At 46.0% G+C, this 23,036-nt stretch overlaps 1 protein-coding gene across 1 annotated transcript in view; it reads left to right on the top strand.

Moving 5' to 3' along the window:
• MAP1B (microtubule associated protein 1B) overlaps positions 1–23,036 on the top strand; it is a gene marked incomplete at both ends in the record, with an annotated part of 89,743 nt that overhangs the window by 54,940 nt on the left and 11,767 nt on the right. The window contains 2 exons of the mRNA XM_082835908.1: positions 14,285–14,367; positions 16,827–16,967. Coding sequence (XP_082692034.1) covers positions 14,285–14,367; positions 16,827–16,967 — 224 coding nt within the window. The remainder of the gene's footprint in view (positions 1–14,284; positions 14,368–16,826; positions 16,968–23,036) is intronic.

Raw genomic sequence — 23,036 nt, 5'->3', positions numbered from 1 at the left:
GAACATAGAGGTAGCAAGATGAAACTCCAGAGTAGTTCTCACAGCTTCCAGCAAATGTTAATAAGAAAGCACGGGCTGGTTCTCTCTCTGCGGCTCTTACGGCCAAGCCAGAAATGCAGAACTGAGGAGGGCATGCAACTGAGCCCACTTAAATAATTATCCATTAATAGGAAAGACTCTCTCAGTACCTTGTTTTTAACATGTCAAACCATGTGACTCTAGTGTCCCATTAGATACCCTTGAATGACTGTCATTCTTTAAATCAAGTAAAAACAGACCAACATATTAAAATAATGGTTTTTCTAATGAAGCTTATCAGAGTGCACAGACATTTTATATTGAAAAAAATGGGCTAGGGAAGAGAAAAATATATTTTCTTCATCAGTGACATCAAAATCCCAAGGGTTGTAGTATTGATAAGTGAACGTCTTGTCTTTACCCCAATAACCCTTAATTTTTTTTATCATTAAAAAATGTAATTTATTTTTTTAAAGCAGTTTTGGAGACATGAGACATTTAGGAAATTTCATAATGAATTTGATTGGTCTGATAGCAAGACAATGTAGATATTTTCTGGAACAGTATAGAAAACACATCAAAGCATCAGATTATATCCTTTAAGAGTTGTAAGGAAAAAGTGGCATAAATTTAAGCATCTTTTTCAGATGTTTTAAACTTCCTGTAAGGCTTTTTGTCCCAGGATTAAACCTTTAGCCACACTGCACAAAAGATACTGGATACATGGTCAAGTGCCTGTGTGGGGAGGCCTCTATTTTATACACAGAAATCCTCTTCTGGCCCGTTTCCCTCCCTCTTCTGGCCTGTCTGAGGGCAGATTCCTTTTGTGAAGCCTAAAGTTGTGAGAGAAAGAGCATCCTCTTTGTCTGGGGCTGGTATTCTGGCCCAATTTCAGTTAGGAAGTTGCCTCCAGAACCACATCCAGACCCTGATCCAGAAGCGTTTCTCTGAAAGAGGGAAGACATCCAGCAGGTCCTGGAACCTCTTCATGGAAAAAAGTTAAGGCTTTAAAGGGAGGATGGTATTGGATTTGCCTGGAGGCAGGATGAACAGTGGTCCCTTTTCTTCAGTGTGATTTGCAGAATAACTGTCCGGGCTGCAGTAAAGCCCCTGGTATTTGGTTCTCTGTATAGGAGAACCTCGTACTGAAGATTCCAAAACCCGGATTGGGAAGAGCCAGGAACCTTCTAGTGCACTTGTGCAGCCCCTGGTCGTGACCAGCACACTCCAGGCTCTTACCTGTACTCCAACCCCACAAAATCACAAAATCGAGTCAGTGGTACCTGCTACAACCTTCGTGTACCCAGCTGACCTTTCTAGCTTCTCCAGTGACAGTCTCTACTCCAAAATAAATGGGCAGGTGTTCAGAGTGTTGTTTTCTGGAACAGAATTTTATGTTCTTTCTTTCAGTTATACCCCAGGGCTCCAGCAGAGGACGCTCTGGGGAACCTGATTCTGTCTGTTCTCCAGAGCCAGCTTACCTGTCGACATTTTCTACTTGGGACAAAACATACTCTCAACTCACACTCTTTTATCTGTGAAAGGACAAAGAGTAATGCATTCTAAGAACTTTGCTTAGCATACACATGGAAAGTGCATATATTCCATGTGTATAAATACATAAAAATTAACCAATAAAGAATAATACAAGAGGGCTTCGCTGGTGGCGCAGTGGTTGAGAGTCTGCGAATCATACAAGATAGGAATGTAGAAAGTGATTTTATGCATGCTAATTTTCTTTCTTTTTTTTTTTTTTAACATCTTTATTGGGGTATAATTGCTTTACAATGGTGTGTTAGTTTCTGCTTTATAACAAAGTGAATCAGTCATACATAAACATATGTTCCCATATGTCTTCCCTGTTGCGTCTCCCTCCCTCCCACCCTCCCTATCCCACCCCATGCTAATTTTCTTATGAGAACCTGTTGCTTCTCACCGAAATTAAAACCTGGAGATTCTCTTAAAAGCAAGTTTTCCCAAAGTCCCCAATTTACCTACCTTCCTCTTTGAACTTATTCTAAACTGGAATTTCAGTCTTTCTTAAAAGATGATTGAAGAGGGTAGAATTTGCTTGACTGACTATCTGTTAGAATCACTTTGCATCACAGGGTTTGGACTTTTTTTCAGGAGAGCTACCTCTGTTGGTTCAGAGTACACTTAACACTGCCTTGAAAATGCCCCTTAGCCAGATTTGATTGAATCATGTCAAAAACCAATCTCTGCTAAGTAAATGTTAATTAACTATATGGCCCTGAATTTAGTCCTTGTTTCCTACATTAAATTTTCCTAAGTCTGCAGATGTAGTCATTCAGCTACAGTCTCCTGCAGAAGGTCAAGTGTGGTTTGGCGACATACAGTGGTACCCCACTGCTTGTGACCTTGTGAAGACCTTGTAGACGAATAGAAAATCAAGATGGAATCTTCCTAATGATGCCCTATGTTAATTCTTTAAGGAATCATAAGAGGGTGGCTGAACGACCAGAGGCAAAATTCAGTGCACTGGTGAAAAATATGAACACAAATAACTCCTGACATCCTTCTCCTGCTGCTGCCTGTTGGAACAACACACACAGAGTAGAGAGGATAATATGGGAGCAGCTGGGGTGGTGGTGGGGGACACTTACCTCTCCTTCACTTAGAATAAGAAAAGGAGGGGACTTCCCTGGTGACGCAGTGGTTAAGACTACACACTCGCAATGCAGGGGGCCTGGGTTTGATCCCTGGTCGGGGAACTAGATCCCACATGCATGCTGCAACTAAGAGTTCACAAGCCACAACTAAGGAGCCTGCCTGCCGCAACTAAGACCCAGTGCAACCAAATAAATAAATATTAAAAAAAAAAGAATAACAAAAGGAGCAAACTAAGGAGGAAAACATGTGAGCAAAGATGTCAGTCTGCTGGGGCCATTTGTCAGAGCACGGCAAGGGATCGAGGTGAGCAGAAATCATGAAAGACTGGCTAGGAGCCACGGGTTTTCTAAAGAAAAGTCCTTTACAAATGGAAAGAGTGTGCTCCGGAATCAATGAGATGTGAGCAGAGCGTCTGAGTCAGAGAAGCTGAGGACCAGGCTGTTAAGTGAAACTTCACATCCTGGGTCAGCAGACAGGGCACATAACTGAGGGCAAAGACAGGAAAGCAAAGAGGAATCACGGCTCTGCCCCCGGTGTGCTGAGCATCACCCTTCAGCCCTAGGAGAGGGAAGACCCAGGTCCATCAGAATTGGCTGTACTTTTCCGGGCAGCCCAGGCACCAACCCAGGACGGGACAACACAGGCACATGTAAAGGAGAAATATACAGATGCTGGGTGGGGCAGCCATTTCCGCACCCCCCTTTCTGAATGAGGCAGTGTATAAATAAACAGAACTAACACAAACAACAAAATGACAGCTCCCTTGGGTTGGGCTAAGGCTTTATGCCAGGTACTTTAAGAGATATGACCAGGTTTACTCATAGCAGCTGGAACACAAGACTGTGTATCCACCTTCTCATTACTTACTACAGATGGTGGCAGTGGAGGCATCACTTCAGCTAAGGCCAGATCTCAGGTCCCTTGAGCCTCATACTTCCAGGTCAGGATCTTGACCTCAAGAAGTCCCTTCCTGGCAGATCACCAAGCTGTTTGCTGTGCCCCAGCCCGACGCTACTACTGCGGGTTGCATTGCCCCCTCGGGACGTTACCAGGAAAAATTCAACTCCTGCTGTTTCTCCCTGGTGTATGGCTAAGAGCTACCAGGGGATTAGTAATTATTAGTTAGTGCGTGTGATATATGTTATGTCAGCTATTTTTCTTTTTGTTTCCTTTTCAATAGCCAATCCCAAAAGGACTGATTTGATTTTTTTTTAAGGCAGCTGGCTTTGAGGTTGAATCGTGTGATGATTTGGTTCTGAACAGTAACAGATGAGGGTGAAAGGTCAACCTTCTCCCTGGATTTGATCAATGGCAGAAGTTTGATGGCAAATTAAATGCCAGCTAAAACTGTCAGATGATTCTGAGAATCGATACGGACTGGGGAAAGTCGTTTGAGCCTTTAATGAGCACACTGGCTCCCAAGGGAAATAATGCTAGAGTCTGTTCAGACTTTAGGGTAGTAATGCGTGAAATCAACGTGAGGATGATTTAAAATAAGATCACTTATTATGCTGTTATTGAGCAGTAGCATATTCAGCATCTACACTGTCTTGTTTCTCAAAGAAGGGACCACAGAACCATCAGAATTGAGACTGCGGAAATGCAGAGTCCCAGGCCCCATCCAAGCCTCCTGAATCAGACTGCCTGAGGGTGGGCCATGCAAATCTGCATTTTATTAAGTCTCTCAGGTGACTGTGGAGAATATTACACCCTGAGAACTGCCAACCTACAGTCTTTTCCCTCCACCAGGCAGATGTCTCCCAGACAAAAAATAAAGCCATGTCCACGGGCTAAGCATAGTATCACGGCAGTGGATATGTAGGTCAAAGTGCGTATGCTTTGGGTTGAATTTGTAAAGCAGGTATCAGTTATTACTGGATGATTTAATGTATTTGCAATATTCTGCCTCGACTCTCCTCTGTGTGGAGGTGGTTTGAGTTTGCAAATCAGGACAGCACTGCAGTTATAGGTCACGTCAGGGGCTGGGGCTGAAGGTGAGCAGAGAAGTCGGTGGCACCATCACTTCTCTCGTGTTTTTCTCCATCACCGTCACCAGCTCTTTCCGCTTTTGCCCACCCTTTAAGTAGTGGCATTCCCCAACACTGTTCTCAGCAAAAGGCTCTTTCTCCAAGAGCATCACTTAAAATATGCTGATGCCTCCCTGATCTGTGCTTATGGCCCAACCTATGGCCTCAGCATCAGATCCACGTTTCTGCCTGCCTGTTGGACAGAGCCACCTGGCTCTCCCACGGGAGAGACCTCAAACTCCGCGTGCCCCAAATCGACCTCACTGTCTTCTGTCTTCCCTCCTCCTGTTTAAAATGACTTTTGTGGCTAAGAGCCTGGGCTCTGGACACTAACCACCCAGGTTTCCATCCTTCATTAATATTCCCTTGGGCTACTGCTTAACTACCCTGTGCCTCATTTTTCTCATCTGTAAAATGGGATTAATGACTTCCTCATAGGGTTAATGTGCAGATTAAATGCGATAACCGCGCATAAATAACTTAGGTCAGTGCCTGACCCGGGGCAGGTTTCAGTATATCTTAGCCATTTTTATTATTCATTCCTTTATCAGATATTGATTGAGCTCTCTGCTGTGTGTCAGACACTACTTCTGACTTACGTTTCCCAAATTAGACACTTTCAAAATTCCAAGTCTCCCCATGAAACTCTCTTCCCTTCAGGGTAGGTATAGCATCCCATTCGTGCTTTAATCTCAATGCTAGTTTATGAAGGTAGCACTAATTTGCCCAAAGTAAACTTTAGAAAGGTGTGTTCTCTAACTAATTCACATTGTCTTAATAAACAGGGGATATAACTTCTCTTACAAAGGCAAGGAAAGACCAGTGGGATTAAAAAACATTCTCCGAAACCTACTCTGATCTCAAGAAAGTGAGGTCTAATTGTTGAACCATAGGAAAGTGTCATTTTTGAGTTAAAAAGTAGCTAATATTGGCAATCTTATGGTTTAACCTCATAATTGGTAGGGCACCTGGAACATGGCAGGTATCCCTCAATACAAAAAGAATTTCCAAACCTGGGTCCCCAATTCTGGGAGTATTCTATAATATACTAAGAGAAATGTATCTCAGATAAACCTTATTTTTAAAAAATAAGGTTTCAGACCTTGTAAACTCCTAAAACAATCTGAGAAGCATTGGGAGGCAGTGACAAGAATGGGGATCAGGATTCAGACGGGCTAGATTTAAAACCTAGTTCAACAGCTTATTTTATCCCTGTGTTGCTGGATAAGACAGCTAACTCTTATTAGACAACCTGCTTCATCAGCTTCAATTTCGCCATCCGTAAAAAAGGAATCATCATAACAGTTGAACTTTGTGATGCTCTGAGATAACATGCAAAGTAGAAAAGATTTTATAAGCCACCAAGTGCATAACAATGAAAGGTAGTGTTAGTATTTTAGCACCTACCCCCAGACAGAACTGTCTACAGTATGCATAGGAATTGCCTTTGGCAGCTGTACGAATACAACAGTCACCTATCATGGGCCCCTGTGCCTCTGAGGCTCGGCTTTCTCTCCTGTAGAGGGAGAAGAGTGGGGTGCAATGTCGCCAGGGCTCCTTCAGGTCCCCCCATTCTATGGGATGAGGAAATTCTAGTTTCTTCTTCCACAGGGCTGGCAAGTCCTTCTCAAGGCTCATGGGTAGGAGGTTCTCTCCTTGGCCTGCTCGACTCCTTGCATCTCAGAGGCAGAAGGGACTCCTGTCTTATGCCTGAGGAGCATGTACGTATTTTTCTTTGTCTGCAGCAGGTTTTGCTGAGAACAGGGCACTCAAACCTCCCACCTCGCTGTAGCCCAGAGGACCGGGTTCATAGACTTGGAACACCTTCATCAAGGTTTAAATGGGTGAGCACAGAGGAAGGCGCTTTGCAAATGGTAAAGTGCTCGATAGATGTTGATCTCTGGAGTTGGCGGCCCTGACAGGTTAATACATCGCCCTTCACTTTTTTTTTTTTAAATCTGTAGCATCTGTACATTTTGAAGAAATAACCTTCAGGTTATCTTATCACCCTCAGCTGGTGCCAACGTTGGGTGCTACTGTTTCCCCGTAGATGCTCTCCAGGGAGCCAGACTTTCATCAACACCGTCTCTGAGATTTATTTCTACTTCTTTCAGCCAGAGCATAAAATAGGGGGAAAGAAAAAGGAAACAAACAGCTTTCTTCCACTCTCTTCCACTTCTAACCCTTGATAGCCTGGATTCTCATCCCTCTGCCTTGAGACCCTTAGAAAAGGGAGTGGGGAAAGGGAAGAAGTTTACCTAGGAGAGCAGGATTGGGTAGGAGAAAACCCCGAAGGGAGGATTTAGAAAAACGGTGCACTGTGAGAACCCTGCAAAAGGAATAGACCTTTTGTCCCTGGCATCCCATTTCCTCACGAGCTGTGCTCCTGGTGTGAGCAGCTGGAACAGGATGGGAAGGAAATGCAAAAGGAGGCTCCGCCCGCCCCCAGGAACAAGGGTGCCTGCACCTTTGTGCGGTGAACGTGCTTGGGACGAGGGAGCCTCGGAAGCCTGGGCAATTTGGGTTGTTTGCTTATCTGGGCATCTAAAGGTCAGGGAAACATAAAGCAGAAGATGGCAGAGAACCCAAGAGAATGATGGGGTGGAAGGACCAGCAGGTACATGAAAAACCAAACCAAACCAAATGGCAATAAAAAAGAAAGATAGTTCGGTCCAGAAAATGTAAAGAAAAATAGGTATAGACTCAAATTCCATTATAACTAAATTCTCTGTAATGCAAAAGATATCTCTAAGTTTTTGAAAAAAAACCTCCCAAGCAATGATCAACTTATTTAAATTTAAAAAATTATTTGTGAGGGGCTTCCCTGGTGGCGCAGTGGTTGAGAGTCCGCCTGCCGATGTGGGGGACACGGGTTCGTGCCCCGGTCCGGGAAGATCCCATATGCCGCGGAGCGGCTGGGCCCGTGAGCCATGGCCGCTGAGCCTGCGGCCTCTCCTGTGCTTTGCAACGGGAGAGGCCGCAACGGTGAGAGGCCCGCGTACCGCAAAAAAAAAAAAAAAAAATATATATATATTATATATTTGTGAAGTCTCCTGAACTTGTTTATAATGGAATTTGAGTTCTTATTCTCTTAAAAAAAAACAAACACGGAAAATTTGGGGAGTGACATGACACTCAGGAACATACATCGGGGTTGAAACAAATGCAGAAACAGAAAAAATGTATTTCCAGTAGAAAAGAAACACCATTTCCAGGAATTTCAGGGGTAAGGTGGGAGAGAACTGGGCTCCGATTGTGCAGCAGAAACAAAGAGGGAATTGGCCTCGGGGTGTGTGGGAGGCCAGTGTGCCCGCTGGAAGGGTGAGTGAGTGAGTGGGCAGGCATTGGCTGACCAGTGGCTGACCCAGGCTGCGTGTTTACTGCTTACAAAGGAGAATCTTGGCATCACAACTTGAAAAGCTTTATTTTGGACGAGGTGGATCAGGAAAAGAGGGAGAAAAGGATAGTGTCACAGCCTTGGCCACGAGTGGCTGCATGGCGTGTGACATGGGCCCTAGTCCTGCTCTCCTGTAGTGTCTGTGAGGCCTTGGGCAAGTCATTAGACCTCAGATATTTGGTCCATGAAGAGGGGAAAAGAATATTTGCTCCCACCACTTCACAGGAATGTTATGAGGATTAAACAGGGCACCACTACCCGCAGGACAAAGTGCTTTGGAAACTCTGAAGCCGTCTACAGGCAGAAGGGTTTACTGCTGTGTTCTTGTGATGGGCTCTCTGGCAAAGAGTTGGATGCTCTTACTTCCACGCATTTGCCTCCTATTTTAGGTGTTTTTTTTTTTTTTTTTTTTGGCAGTACGCGGGCCTCTCACTGTTGTGGCCTCTTCCATTGCGGAGCACAGGCTCCGGACGCCGCAGGCTCAGCGGCCATGGCTCACGGGCCCAGCCGCTCCGCGGCATGTGGGATCTTTCCGGACCAGGGCACGAACCCATGTCCCCTGCATCGGCAGGCGGACTCTCAACCACTGCGCCACCAGGGAAGCCCCTTTATGTGTTTTTTGATCCAGGTGGGATAGCGGGAAGCACACAGAAGGTGCTCCCACACCTGTGTGACCTGAAAACCAGCTCGCAGGGTTGGGTCATGCTTCTGCTGTCTTTCCCCCCTTGTTCCCCCTTGCCTCTGGGACACCCTGCCTGGAAAGGGTCCTCTTCCCAGCCCCAGGCTGCAAGCTGCAAGAACAGACAGATGAGAAAGATAAGGAGTTGATTTTGATGTGTGAGAGCCCCTGGGGAATCAAACTCCCTCCAGCATTAGGAGTTTTACTGCCCTGGGGTGACAGCTGGTGTCCTGTGGTCTGCACCGACACGGTTGGAGGTGAGAGGTTTCCTCTTTGAGAATACACTTTGGTGAAGAGGTAGAGTTGGAGAGCTCTCATTGCTGTCATTTTCTCTTTTCTTTCCTCCCTCCCTCCCTTCCCTCTGAGGAAAACAGACTTTAACCTCAAGCCCTTCTGTGCTTGTGGGCTTTTCTTGATCTACCAAACCTTACCTTTAGTTAAATAATCTCAGCCCTTCTCTACCCCACGCATTTCCCTTTCTAACTCTAGAATCTTCTTTAACCCTCTCTAAGATTTCTGCTTCTGCACATTGGACCTTTTTGTAGTGCTAAATCATTATATCAAATTCCTTTTCCAAAAAGAGTCCACTCTGATTTTCACCAGGGCCAGGGGCTGGAGGACTTGTGGGTGAAGACAGGGCAGCGGCGGGAGCTGGCGGAGGAAAGGGCAGGGCTGGCAGGCAGAGGGCTCTTCTTCTCCCGTCCCAGTTAGCGGTCCGTCCCTATCAGTGGTTCAGGACCCTTCTCCTCACCGCCCCCCGATACTGAATGGATACAGAAGCTATCTTTATTCTTCATATCCATTTCTTCATTATGCTCGCAAGAGTTCATTTTTTAGGAAAAGCAAGTTGTAGGGATAAGGTTCTGGATTGCGATCATTAATGGAAATGGAAATTACATAGTCATCCCCAAGATATGCAGTTATCATTCCTCTTAAAGACAATCTAAAAGGTTTTAGCGTTACTGGTTATTATTTTCATCAAGGATTTTCTCCCATCTCTTAGCGCTCCTGCAGCTTGGGCCCAGCACTCTCTCTTTGCGCTCAGCTCTTTCATTAAGCGGCTGCCTGCCTGGGCTGAGACCGTGGCTGGTGTTGGCCTGGCAGCGGAGACGCCACAGCCTCCTAGGCCACTGTGTCCTGGGGCCGACGTGTGAGATGTGTGTGGGAGACAAGGGGAGCTGTGTGCCGGCGAGAAGGCTCGGAGTTTTATGGGGCTGGGTTACGGCTGTTCCTCAACAGTGCGTGTCTTTTAATTTAGCCACGGTCAGACCCTTCTGAAACCAGGAGAGAGCCTGTGTGTGTGCGTGTCTGTGTGTCTTTAGATGAATATTAACTCTGTGGAGATAAGACCCTATAAGCGTCCTAAAAATCAAATACCTAGAAAATGACGTTTTGCTTTCGGAGATTTCAAAGTCACCTGGATACAGTAAAATGTAAACCACTAAAACAGCCCAACCTTACAAGACACATAGATTGAGTTAATCTGTCAGAATTTCAGTAATTAAAAAAGGGTCCAACAATAGGTGAAAACTACAGGCTTATTTGAGTTTTAAGCATAGCCTTTGGGAGCCCACAGACAAAAGTCTCATTGTGTGTGAGGCCCTGCTGCTTCAGGGGGTCCCCAGGCCTTCCTCTTTTGATTCCGAGGTGCAGCACACCCCTTTTTGTCACATAACAGTCCCCCCCGCCCTCCCTGCCGCCCAGGATTGAGCCTTCACAATGACCCTGAGTTTTGTGGGGAAGCCCTCAAGGACCTTTTTTTCTTATCACAGCAGTAAGTGACACAGTCAGTCCATCCCAAGCCCCCGCTTTTGGTGCCCCCAGACCAGTGCTGAGGAGACCTGACTATTCATCCGGGCTGCCTAATGGTTTCCCTGTGAGCTGTTTCTGGAGAATGCAGGCGATAATGGCAAAGAGAGAGGCTGCAACCGCGTTGTCTTTCTCTTCTGGGAACTTCTTTTCTGAAGCAACTGAATGAGACCTCTGCAGGCGAGGGTGGTGGCCTCTCCTTCAGAATGCCTGGCCTGTTTCCCAGTGTGAAACATTCCCCAAATATGCAACTTCGTGAGCGTCGCAGCAGCCCGAGCCCAGAGCCGCCTGCGGCCAGGAGAGCTGGCACCCCACTGGGATGTGGGAGTGCGGGCATGGCTTGCCCGGGCCCCTCGTGCAGGCCCTGGGTCTGCCAGATGCCAGGAAGGCCCGGCCCCTGCTTACGTTGTCGGTCGTCTGGGGCGAGAATCTGGCCAACAGTCGGCTGTGATGAGAGCTTGAAGCTTCTCTCTCTCTCTCTTTAAATCCCCTTCTTCATTCAAATCCCATCCTGTAAAAAGGCTTTTGTTGAAGGAGCAGCCATGGCATCTTGGTGCATGTCTGTGTCACTGCTGTCCGTATTTCCAAAGATGGGCAGAGAAAACATCCTTGGTTGAATTCCTGAGCCAACAGGTCCAAAAACTGACTTGGAAGGAGTAGAGGTAAACGGCAGCTGTCACATGGCGTTTGTGTTGTTTGCAAGTGATGAAGCCAAAGAGGAAAGGAACTTCTTGAGGATGGTAAGAACCCCCTTCCAGGGGGCTTGGCAGGAGGGTCCTCACTGCGTGTCTCGGGGAGGGGGTGCTGGGCTTTTGTGCTTGGACTTGCATTTGGGAGGGTGCAGCTAGCAGGGTCTGGGCATTGTGTAGATCACTTAGGAAAGAAAGGAGCTCTGGGGAAGGAGCTGCTTCCATGTACCTCGCTGGATCTACTTTTGTGGGTTCCTACAGAGTACAGCCATGACCACAGCCCCACCTTGGCATTATGCTGCCTGAGGCTTTGGGTGCCAGAAGGAGGCACATCCAAAGTACGATCGAGGAAATGAACACTCACTTTTCCTTAGTCTTAAGCTTTCGCGTAATTTCATCTCAACTTAAGCACCTCTGAAGCTCCTGAAGTCTTTGTTTCGAGGAGGCCACTGATGGAAGGACCTAGAAAAGGGACGGTTTTCTATGTTTGCTGATTGTCGTTTTATCATTTGCTTAATTCAGTTTGATGTTCTTTCACTTTAGCCTGAAATGCATATGCTTGTCAAAAGCAAAAACAACTAAGCCAAAAAGCCGTGTCTAATAAGTTACAGGCTTGAGTGTCCACAGTAAACAAATGTTCTTTCCCATGGCTTAGTTGGATTATTTTTCCTGAGGCTTTAGTCCTTCACCTGTTCAAACTGTGTGACATCGTTCTGGAGTTTCTTCATTTCCAGGCATTTGTAGTAAAACGTCATGTCCCTTCCCTTAACTTTCCCCTCTTTTATGTGGGTGTTCTGTCACCTTCGCTTTTTTTTTCTTCTTTTTGCCAATATTCTTCTCCTCATGCTTTCTGAGTTCTTGCTTCTTTAAGCACATCTCTGATTTTATTCCTTTGGATTTTTCCCAAGCTCTCCCTTTGGCATTTGACGTCTGCACCATGTCTGTTTTTCCAAACCCTCATCCACAGAGCAGTGAGGCGGAGGGCTCAGGAGCCTGGGTGCAGGTCCCAGCGTGACCACTTCTTAGTGCTGTGACTTGGGGCTTGTTAGTTCTCCTCTATAGGCTTCACTGTCCTCAGCAGTAAAAGGGGATCATCATGGTACCTCTGTCACAGAGCTCTTCTGCGGACTAAATGAGTTAGTACTTTGAGGTGCTTGGAACAGTGCCTGAAACGATTATTTACTTTGGGCTTTTTCCTTTTCTAATGTGGGGGTTTACTGGTAAATATTAGCTGTTAGCAAAGATAAGACAATGGAGGAAAATGGGCTTGTCAATGTGATGGTGGTAAGTATTTCAAAATATTCTGTTTCTGTAGTACTTCTGCTCCTTGATGATATAAAGGGAAAAAGCCCTAGCTAAAGCCACCTTCTTTTTTTTCTTAACCTCTTTATTGAGATTCAATTCACACACCATATAATTCGCCCCTTTAAAATGTGCTTTTCAACGGCTTTGATACACTGCGTTAATAATTTTTTTTCATTTCTGGTAAAATATATATAAAAAACGAAATTTGCCATTTTAACCATTACTAGATGTACAATTCAGTGGCATTAATTACATTCACAGTGTTAGGCAACATCACTGCTATTCCCAAAACTTTTTCATCACCCCAAAGAGAAACTCGTACCCATTTAGCAGTGACTTCCCCAATCCCTCCCCCTGCAGCCTCTGGTAAATCTCATCTGCTCTCTGACTGTGACTTAGCCTACTCTAGATAGTTCATGTAAATGGAATCATACAATTATTTGTCCTTTAGTGTCTGGCCTGTTTCACTTGGCATGTTTTCAAGGTTCATATTGATGCATGTATCAGAACTTCATTCCTTCTTATGGCTGAATTATGTTCCACTGCATGGATAGACCATAATTTGTTTTCCAGTCATCCATCGGTGGACACTCGGGTTGGCTCCACCTTTTGGCTATTGTGAAAAATGCTGCAGTGAACATGGACCTACAAGTCTCTTTTCAAGTTCCTACTTTCAGTTCACCTAAAGTGGAATTGCTAGGCCATAGAGAAATTCTGTTTTAGCTTTTTGAAGAACTGTTTGCCTGGAAAGCAGTTGCTTTCTGGCCATCCTCTCTTGTATATTCTCCGTTGGTGTCTGTCTCCCTCAGATTCTATTCCATTTCCTCCTGTCACCAGTGCTTCATTGTCCTTCCTTTTCTACCATCCCAAGCACGTGTCTCCCAGCCGTGTGTCTGAGGGACACCCCTCTGCAGCTCTGTCCGTCACCCACTGCCAGAGCATGTATCACCCACTCTGGCCATACATCCGCTTGATCACTTTCATCTCATTGTCTGAGGAGGGAGACGCTTGTAGAAGGTCATCCGTAGACCATGCTGGCCACATGAAGTTCCTAAATCCTTTCGGGTGCGGGGAGCCAAAAGCCCCGAAGAATTTCAGCCCTCCTCAGACAGGCTCCTTCATCCTCACGTCCCCTTGCTTTCATGGTCTCCATCCACTTTGCTTGTCTTTTTTTTTTGGCCACCCTCTCCAGAGGGAGAGTTGTTCTCCCATCTTTATTTGCTCACAGTTTCTGCACTTTTCTATGAGCAAGTGAATTAATGAATGAATCCCCCAACAGACTCCAAGCCTGCCTCAGACAGACATTCTGGTTGTTGGGCTAATTGTTAGCTGGGGTTTCTGGTACGTCATTCATAGTAAGGCTCCTAGTTAATCTCAGCGCCGTTCTCACCAGAAGAAAGGCTGATACGGAGAAACATCCTCAATTACCATGAGAAAGGAAATGTCAAGAGCCCTGTTGAGTTTTACTGGCATCCACCCCTTGTCTCAGATGAAAACCGCCCTTAACGCGCAGAGGCAGCCTGGCGATCAACCCCGACAACTAGAGGGTTGTGAGAGCCCGTGGAGCCCCGGACCATCTTGTTTGGTGACACCAATTGTGTTTCCCAGGACAGTGGGGAATCCTGGAGCCCTGGGCGGCAGCGCCTCTGCTGTCCCAGAAGCAGGCGGGGCGGTTTTAATTCGGAAAAGCTATAGGTCTCCTCTTTTGTCTGTGTTTTTGTGCCTGCAGGACAAAAGATCCTTCATCACAGAAGTGACGTTTTAGAAACAGTGGTCCTGATCAACCCCTCAGATGAAGCAGTCAGCACTGAGGTAAGTATCTGGCTCCGCAGGGCCTCACACAGTGGACGGAGACCCAGCTGATGAGAGGGGCTGGGCAGGTGGCAAGAGAGGGACAAGGGAGAGACAGGTTCTGGGTCCAGGGATGCTTCCGTACTCCTAGTCAGTGGCTGGTTCTCTGCATCAGTACCACCCGAGACTGCCCCTTTCAGTAAGGACGGAGTGGAAGATGCTGGCCAGAACTGTAGTATTTTGTAGAGGTGAAGAGGGTGTGGAATGTGGGGGTATACCTGGAGGGTGTGCTTCTGGGATGGAGTCTGGCTGGGAGGTAGCAGGGGAAGTAGACTGCAAGCCTTCAGGCTGAGACCTTCATGACCCAAATTTGGAGAATAATGGCTTCTCAGATGCAAGCCTCCTTCAGAGCATCCTGCCCACCCCCTTAGCACTGCTGAAAGGCAGGGCAGCACAGCTGCCAGGGGCACGGCCTCTGCTGCTGGACTGCCTGGGTTCTGCCACTTATTAGCTGGTGGCCTTGGGCAAGTCATTGACCATCTCTTTGTCTCATTCCACCTCTATAAAATGGAGATCATAATAGCACTGACATTTAGTTTTGTGTCCAGAAGTGTCAAGTGCTTAGAACAGAGCATGGCATATGACAACCGAAACATATATGTTGGCTTTTCTCAGTATTAATATTTTTACCACCACATGAAAATTGTTGCCAGAGAGAGTGGGTATTTCAGAGCCTACTGTAAGGTAGGAACTAGGCTGACGCCAAGAATCCCTGCTCACCCAGGGTAGAAGAATTGTTTCACCTCTGTTTCCCACTGTCTTTACTGCAGTCTGGTACCTTTGAGATTGAGTTGCTTCTTGGATGTTAGTTAGAATAGCCACAGGCCCAGGGGCCTGCACCATCCACAGCATCTCTTCTCCCACGCTGAGCATCTCTGTGACTGTAGCTTGTTTTTCAAAATTGAGATGTAATTCACACGCCATAAAATCCATCCTTTTAAAGTATGTAGTTCATTGGGGTTTAGTCTATTCACAGTACTGTGCAGCTATCATCAGTATCTAATTCCTGAATGTGTCCATCAGCCCCCTAAACCCCAAGCCCATTAGCAGTCACCCCCATTCCCCCAACCACCGGCAACCACTAATCTACTTTTTGCCTCTATGGATTTTCCTGTTCTGAGCACGTTATTTCAGACAGTGGAATCATATGATATGTGGCGTTTTGTGTCTGGCTTATTTCACTTTACGTAGTGTTTTCCAGAGTCATCTACATCGTAGCCCATATCAGTACCTCATTCCTTTTTATGACAGAATAGTATTCCAGTGTATGGGTATACCACTTTTATTTATTCATTCATCAGTTGATGGACATTTGGTTTGCTTCCACTTTGTGGCTCTCATTATATAGCCTGTTTTGATGCCATTTCATCTGCTCCAGATGAGCAGGACCTCTCTGACAATCCCTGAAGGTACAAGGTGAGGCAAGTGATGGGCTAGCAATCTGTCTTTGGCCATCAGGATCAGGAAGTAGATACAACTTGAAAAAAGCTGGAGGTTGAATATATGTGCAGGCAGATTGCCTGGAACAGCTGTGAGAAATGAAGAAGGAAAAAATGAGGAATTTCTTTAAGGAACCCAGGCTTGCCTGTGGAGCAGATGGGGCCGGAACAGTTACTTCGGTACATGTGCATTTCCCTGGATCCTGGGGTTCGTGGGGACAGTGGGTCACGTCCTGTTTACTTTGCATCCCTCCCTTAGTGCCTAGCATGATGCCTGGCAGTCACTTTGTGCTGAACTGAGTTGGGCTCAGAATGAATAACCTTGGTGCTTGGAGTGGTATTTCTGCTGAAGGACAGGCTGGCTCCCTGCCACTTAAAGAACAGAGAGTTCTTTCGTGCAAACCGTTTACGATTCTATTTAAAAGATTCCCAATCAGGGCAGCCTTTTGTTTATGTTCAAGTTCAACGTTAGGCACCTTGCTGATCCCATTGGAGACTGCTTTGGGAGCTGTGTGTTCGGTGTATGGCTTGGCAGGAAAGGGGTCCTGGGTGGGAGGGGCTGACTTGGGACCCTAGCTGGAAACCTATGTTTCCTGAGGCAGCAGTTGGGAGACCTGGACTGTACTTGGTGAGTCAGCCTGTGAGATACTCATGTCTCACGGACTGCACGCTGCTAGTAGGCACAGCTGTGCAACAAATGATTGCCAGCTGTGGAGACTGCTTTGAAAAAGACAAGGAAACTAAGGGTAGAAAGTTAACTCCTACTACTGTCTTGGTGGTGGCCAGATTTGGAAAATGGCATTCATGGGCAGCTGGTGACCACAGTCATTGGCTCTGTCCAGCACCCCAGGGGCAAAGTGAATACCGGGGAACGCGTAATTCTTGTTGGTAAGAAACTTCAAGAGCTCCAAGGGCCAGCCTGATCCTGAAGGTGGGATTCCAGCGCCCCCCATGGCTCATGCTCCCCGTGCTTTGTTTCAGGTGCGCTTAATGATCACGGACGCCGCCCGACACAAGCTGCTCGTGTTGACGGGGCAGTGCTTTGAAAATACCGGAGAGCTCATTCTCCAGTCCGGCTCTTTCTCCTTCCAGAACTTCATAGAGATTTTCACCGATCAAGAGGTAGGCTCCTGTCTGGGAGTATCCAAGCTTTACAGTTGCTCGGTTATTGTTGTAGCCTTAGGCTGATCTTTGAAAGGCTGATGGGAGATAGGAGGCTGCGGGAAGGGGGTGTTGCACGCCTTTGAAATAAGCAAAACCGCGTGGTGCAGTGCCCTGCAGTCCTGTGGCTCATCTCCCGAGGAATTTAGAGCACTCATCTATAATTAATTGGAACCATTCTGAATGTGCCCGAGATACAGATGGAGGGGGGTTGGTACAGCCAGCATTTTACAGATGGCAGAGGTGATGGAGAAACTTGGAATGACAGAGTCCAAAAGAAAACCCAGGTTTCCTGTTTTCTGAAAGAATACTCCAAAGATCTCTTGGATTTTGGGTAGGATTTAACTGCCCTGATCTCTTTCAGTGCATGTACTTACTTATCCTGGTCAAATAATTTCTGATTTCTCTTACTTTTAATGCCTGGCCCCAGTGTTTGAACTTGGGCTGCTTGAATAGTCCAAGAAAGGGAGGCATGTAGGAAAACGGGGTGTGTCTGTGGGACATGTCCATGCCACAGGAGAAGGATGGTTAAAATAGCTGGACTGAAGCGTGATCATTAATGTTTCTAACGAATATATCTTATTCAAGGATGATACATGTGGCGTTTTGAAAATTATAGGATACTAGTGGTATTTGGTAAAATCAGATCGAACATTTGAATTTGGTTATTTCTGCTTGCGAATTTATCTGGTTGGGAAACTTCTCTTTGCAAAATAACGCGCCTCTGGTCTCCTAGTTAGAGCGACAATTCAGGGCTGTCACCATAGCGGCTTGGGGCTGCCCGTAGCTGATAGCAAGTTTCTACATGGAGAGGTTGAGGGACGTGCTGACAGGAGGAGTTGCCACATCTATTTAAAACCATCTTCCTGAGAACTTCCTGAGATGGCGGCGTCTTAGTCCCGTGGATGTTGGGAAGGGCCATCTGTCTTTCTGCATTTAATCTTCCTTGGCCCCGAGAGTCACAGAGAGGCCTCTGTGTACTTTCCATCATTGCCAAGAGCTGTAAATAAACTGCCCAGCTTCATTAGGTTCACCTGGAGGCTTTGTGTAGAAAGACTGGTCGGATGACATCACTGTTTCTCCACTCACTGGGGAGGAATAAAAAGGAACATTTTTCTCCAGCTTTCAGAAGTTATGATGTCATCTGGGTCCCGAGGCAGAGAGCCCAGGCTCCCCGCACAGTGAGAAAGGGCCCAGGGCTCCCTCACAACCTTGTTTGATTGCATTGAGATTCCCAAGCCAGAGCTCTAATTCTCACTCTCCCTGCTGCCCTGAGATGGGTGTGTGATCACTGTATTGTCAGAATCTTACACAAGATTGTGTCCCCAGGTTCGTGTTCTGCCCAGGGCCAGCTGGGCATCTGTCTGGTAGCTCAGAGGTCACACCCACTATCAGCACCTTGGCCTGGGCAAGGGAGAGGGCTGCAGAGGCCTGGAAACAGCCCCGTGGCCCAGTACCGGGTGGGCGGTTAACTGGCTTGCTCTAGGTTCAGTTCAGCCCTGAACCCTCAGCTCGTTTACGTGAACACAGGTGCCTCTCCTACATTCCTGTGCAGTTCCACAGTTAGTTTCTAGTGGTTGGTTTCTACCCCCATGTCATTGGTTTGTCTTTTTTTTTTTTTACAGTAAAATAGAACAGAGGACACATGTAAACAAAAGGGTTTGTCATTGCCAGAATTTTAAATCTGGAGGTATCACAATCCACCCATCTGGACCCCCAAATAATACCTCTCTCTCTGTCTTTAAGTAAGGCAGTGTCAGTAAGGTAGTGTTGCGAATATTGCTGCTTAAGTCATTTTTACTAGCCCACAGAAGTAGAATTTTAGCACAAGGGACTGTGCATATATCAGAATTTACCACTAATTACAGAAGAAAAAGAAGAAAAAGAAACAGCTTTAACTGGAACATGGGAGTTCCGTGCAAGGGCTGAATTCTAATCACTGAGGCGTGTTCGGAAGGGCACACATTTTCATTATACCAGGCAGGCATTAAAGGCCAGAGGCTCTGTCATATTCTCCTCTGCCAGCCCTGTAACCCCCACCCCGATACTTTGGGGAAGTAATGCTCAACATACGTTAAAAGATCTCTAGAACTTTCCCTTACAGACTAGATCAGTGGTGTCAGGGGTGCTGGGGGAAGACAAGAAAAGGGGGAGACACAGGGTAGAATTCACTCACTTCCCCTTGTCCCAGCCAGAGTACCTGGGCCATACCTCTTTTACATTCTGGACTTTGGAGAAAAGATGCCGTAGCCAGAGTGGGTTGGAAACCACCGGAGCAGGCCAGTGGTTAGCAGGCTTTTAGAGCCGTGACTGCCTACTGTTGCCTTGGGAGAAGGTTTTGAGTACAGAATGACTCAGCAACTAAGGGATCTTAAAGGCCGTTTGGTGTCTACTCTTGCTCCTTTTAGTTAGTCCTCGAAACATACTAGTCACTCCAGAGAAACCAGAAACACAATTTGGCAAAACCAAAAATGACGCTTTTTTTTTTAACAAGAAGAGCTAAAAATAAATGGACTGAAAAATAGAATTATCAGTGCATTTTGAGCTTCAGCTTTTGTGAGTCACTGGAGGTCAACGACAAAACCAGAGCCTACAGATAGAACAGTCATCTGGCTAACCCATCCCTCCCTGAAATCTGAGGATGGTGAAATCACCATCTCCTGGGGACATTTTTCATTCTCTCTGTTAGAAAGTTTTTCCTCATTTGTCTCATCGTATCTTCATGGAAGGAATGTGATCCCTTTTCCACCTGACAGTGTCTTAACACCCTTCACCAGTGCTGCCAATTTTTTTCCCCTCCAGATTAATCATTTTCATCTACTCAGTGTTCTCCATGAAACAAGATATTAAAAGTTCCTTACATTCTCTGGTCACTGTCCATTGGCAGGAAACGGGGGTAGGGTGGGGATGGGGGAAACTCAGGAGCTCATTCTTGGCCATGTTTCAGTGCCTTGGCGTTATCGGACAATTAGATATAGGAGTCCAGAGCTCGGGGAACTAAGAGTGGGCTAGAGACATTAATGTGGAAGCCATCAGTACATTAGAAAATAGATGAAGTAGTCTAGAGGGAGGAATGTGTTAGAAGAGAAGGGGGCCCAGGTCTAGCGTTTAGAGGTTAAGGCCAAGGAGGAGGAGCGAGCAATTTCAGTTTGCTTGTTTTTGGTCCAGTTTCTCTAAAATGCTATGACTCACACTGGACACCATACTCCAGGGGTCACTGACCAGGTTAGGAGTGTGAGGGTCAGTGACTTCTACAGTTTTCAATACAATTTTCTATTCAATAAGTCTAAAACTAACTTTTGACCATCACCATCCACAATTAAATGTCAGTGAAGAAGGGATGCAGGCTCTGAGAAGCTCTGTAATTAACACAGTTTGGGGGGGGGGTTCCCTTTAAGAAAAAGAAAACAAAATTATTAATACACAATTAAGTACAGGACTTTGGGAGGGGACCAGGCCACTGAGGAGCCTTGAAATTTAAACTTCTTTAGCTTTATGATAAATGCACTTGACTGTCAACTAAAATCCCTGAGTCTTTTCCACGGATATTGTTGATAAGCCCCATCTCCCAATCCTGCTTTCCCAGCTGGTTTACTGGACTTTACATTTATCCCTTTAGAATACCTCTGTTAGAGTTGACTTAGTCATCATCATCCCAATGTCAATGGCTTTCCTAAATGTCTTAATTCTGCCACCCCACAATGCCTAGGCCTCCTATTTTCATGCTGTCCGCAGATTTGATAAGCATGCCTTCACCATTTTCATTCACGTCAATACCAACAGGACATAAATGAGCCCATCGCAGACCTCCCTCCAGGTTGACATGGAGCAGCAGAATTTATATGGCTGGCTAGGACCACCCAGTTCTACTGTCACACCGTGCAGAGACCCTGTTAAACATCTTGCTAAAACCCAGATACGCTGTCTGCTGTATTTCCTCATTAGCCAAGCAAGTAATCTAACCACAAAAGGAAATGTAGTTAGTAGGCTATGGTTTAGAAATTGCAATCTTATTTCATTAATATTATCTGCTGTAAAGTCATTTATTTCCTATATCTTCCGTCCTCTTCCAGTATGCCTGCATCTAATTAGAAAAGGTAATTAACAAAAAGGACTATCTTTGCCCCAAACAGTATTCCTTCTGGTCATGTCACCCACCCGTCTTTGTAAGAACAAGGGGAGGGCAGCAGAGTCAGCGTGCTTGAGAAGTATTAGTGGGCTCTGGTCACTTCCCAAGTGTCCACTTCAGGAGGACAGCACGTATTTAACTGGCCAAGTTCAGTGAGGTTCAACAAACATCGACTGAGCCTGATGATGTGCTGGGGAAACAAAGGTAACAGAGATAGAGAAGACGTGTTTCTGCCTATTCAGGAGCTTTTAGTATAACGGGCTCTACTAGCTAGCACTTATCATGGTGATGATTTGCAAACCCTTTTAGAGGAAGCCTCAGGTCCCGAGTCTAGGACCTACTCACAGGTCCCCTTGTCACTGCTCACCTTGTTGGCTCCTCCTCGTTGCTCTCGCCTGTCCCTTGGTTGAGCGGGCACTTGTGAGACCCGGTCTTTGCCCTTGAGGCCCTGTCTCTCCAGTGTACGTGCTGGCACAGGTCTGGAAGCTGGTTCTGGGGGGATATCGGGGCTTTGTTTCTGCTGTGCTGCTCCAAGGCCGCAGTGCCTGTTCTTCCTCCTCCTCCCGGACCCTTTCCATCTGTCTCTTTCATGACGGGTTCTCTCCAGCCTGAGACTGTGTTCTTGTCTCATGCACAGTGCGTTGTTGCTTCTCCAAAGGAACCGGATTTTCCCTCTGTGGAAAAAAAAACCTGTCTGGCAGTGCTGACTTTTGTTTTCTGCTTTCTCTTGTACGTCATAGCTTTCCATTCACCAGCCTCTTTGCTGTTTTTCAAGGCCCTTGACTTCCTCAGAATTCTGCACAGCTTTGTTTCCTTTGGGGGGGTCATTTCCTTCGTTTCATAGAAACTCTCTGGGTAGAGGTGAAAAGATGGAAAGTAAGGAAGTATTCCACAAGTCCTTTACCTTCTCCTTGATGTTGATGATTACCTACGTCACATAAGAAGAGCTAGTGACTGAATACCCCCTGCACACAGCTGGATCATACCTTTACCTGCCACACCCCTCAGGGTAGAATTTCAAAAATTAAAATGAACTAAACTTAATTTTTGCATTTCACTATTAAAGACTCAGCAGTTTGAGTTATCCTGGATTTCTCCTCAAAAATGTGTTATAAAACATGAATAGCTTGCATGTGCTCTGTGTGAAAATTAGGACTGAGACAATTGTAACTGTTCTGTAGTGATGGTGATGTGGGTCTACGCTAATTATTGGACAGGAAACCATAGTTGGTGCTGATGTTTGCTTTGGTCAGCAAATAATTTGAGCAAAGACTCCCCCATGGATGGCTACCATTTGCTGTTTATCAGTTTTCTCAGCTTCCAAAATAGTTGATTCTTATCCCTTTTATAGAAGATCATCAAGTCAGAGGAAAACAGCAAAGTCAAAGAAAGACTCGTCGTTTTGTGACCCTTCACATAAAATGTAGGACAAATAGGCTAACAAAACAAAAATGGCTATTCTACTGCAATCTAACGTTGGAAAATTCAGATTTTATAACCCTTCTAAACATTCATACTAGTAGCCTCAGAACGCTGGTATCCAGGAGGTTGTATGAGACAGAGAAAACCACTCCAATACTAGAAGGGAAGAGTTTAGACCCACTGGCTCAGGGATGCCTGGACCAAATGAAATCTTTGCTTTGCCCTCATCATTTACCATTAAGGACACAGAGCTCTTTTCACTGGAAACGCTGAGCTGATTTACGGGCTTTGCTGTTAACTGAAGGAAGAAGACTGGAGTTTATGGCATGATTCTCCCTCACTACCTCCTAGGCATAGGGCCATAATATGGAGTGAGAAAGAAAACAGCATTTTCATTAAGTCACAGTCTCTGTTTTGGTCCCAGTTAACTCCTCTGCATTTCGCGTCCTGCAGTACTTAAACAATGTGTTGAAAACTTT

The sequence above is a fragment of the Leucopleurus acutus genome (assembly GCF_964270905.1).
Source record: "Leucopleurus acutus genome assembly, chromosome: 3".
Lineage (NCBI taxonomy): Eukaryota > Metazoa > Chordata > Mammalia > Artiodactyla > Delphinidae > Leucopleurus > Leucopleurus acutus.
Note: the sequence above shows the minus strand (reverse complement) of the source record. Positions and strands in the feature narration are given on the sequence as shown.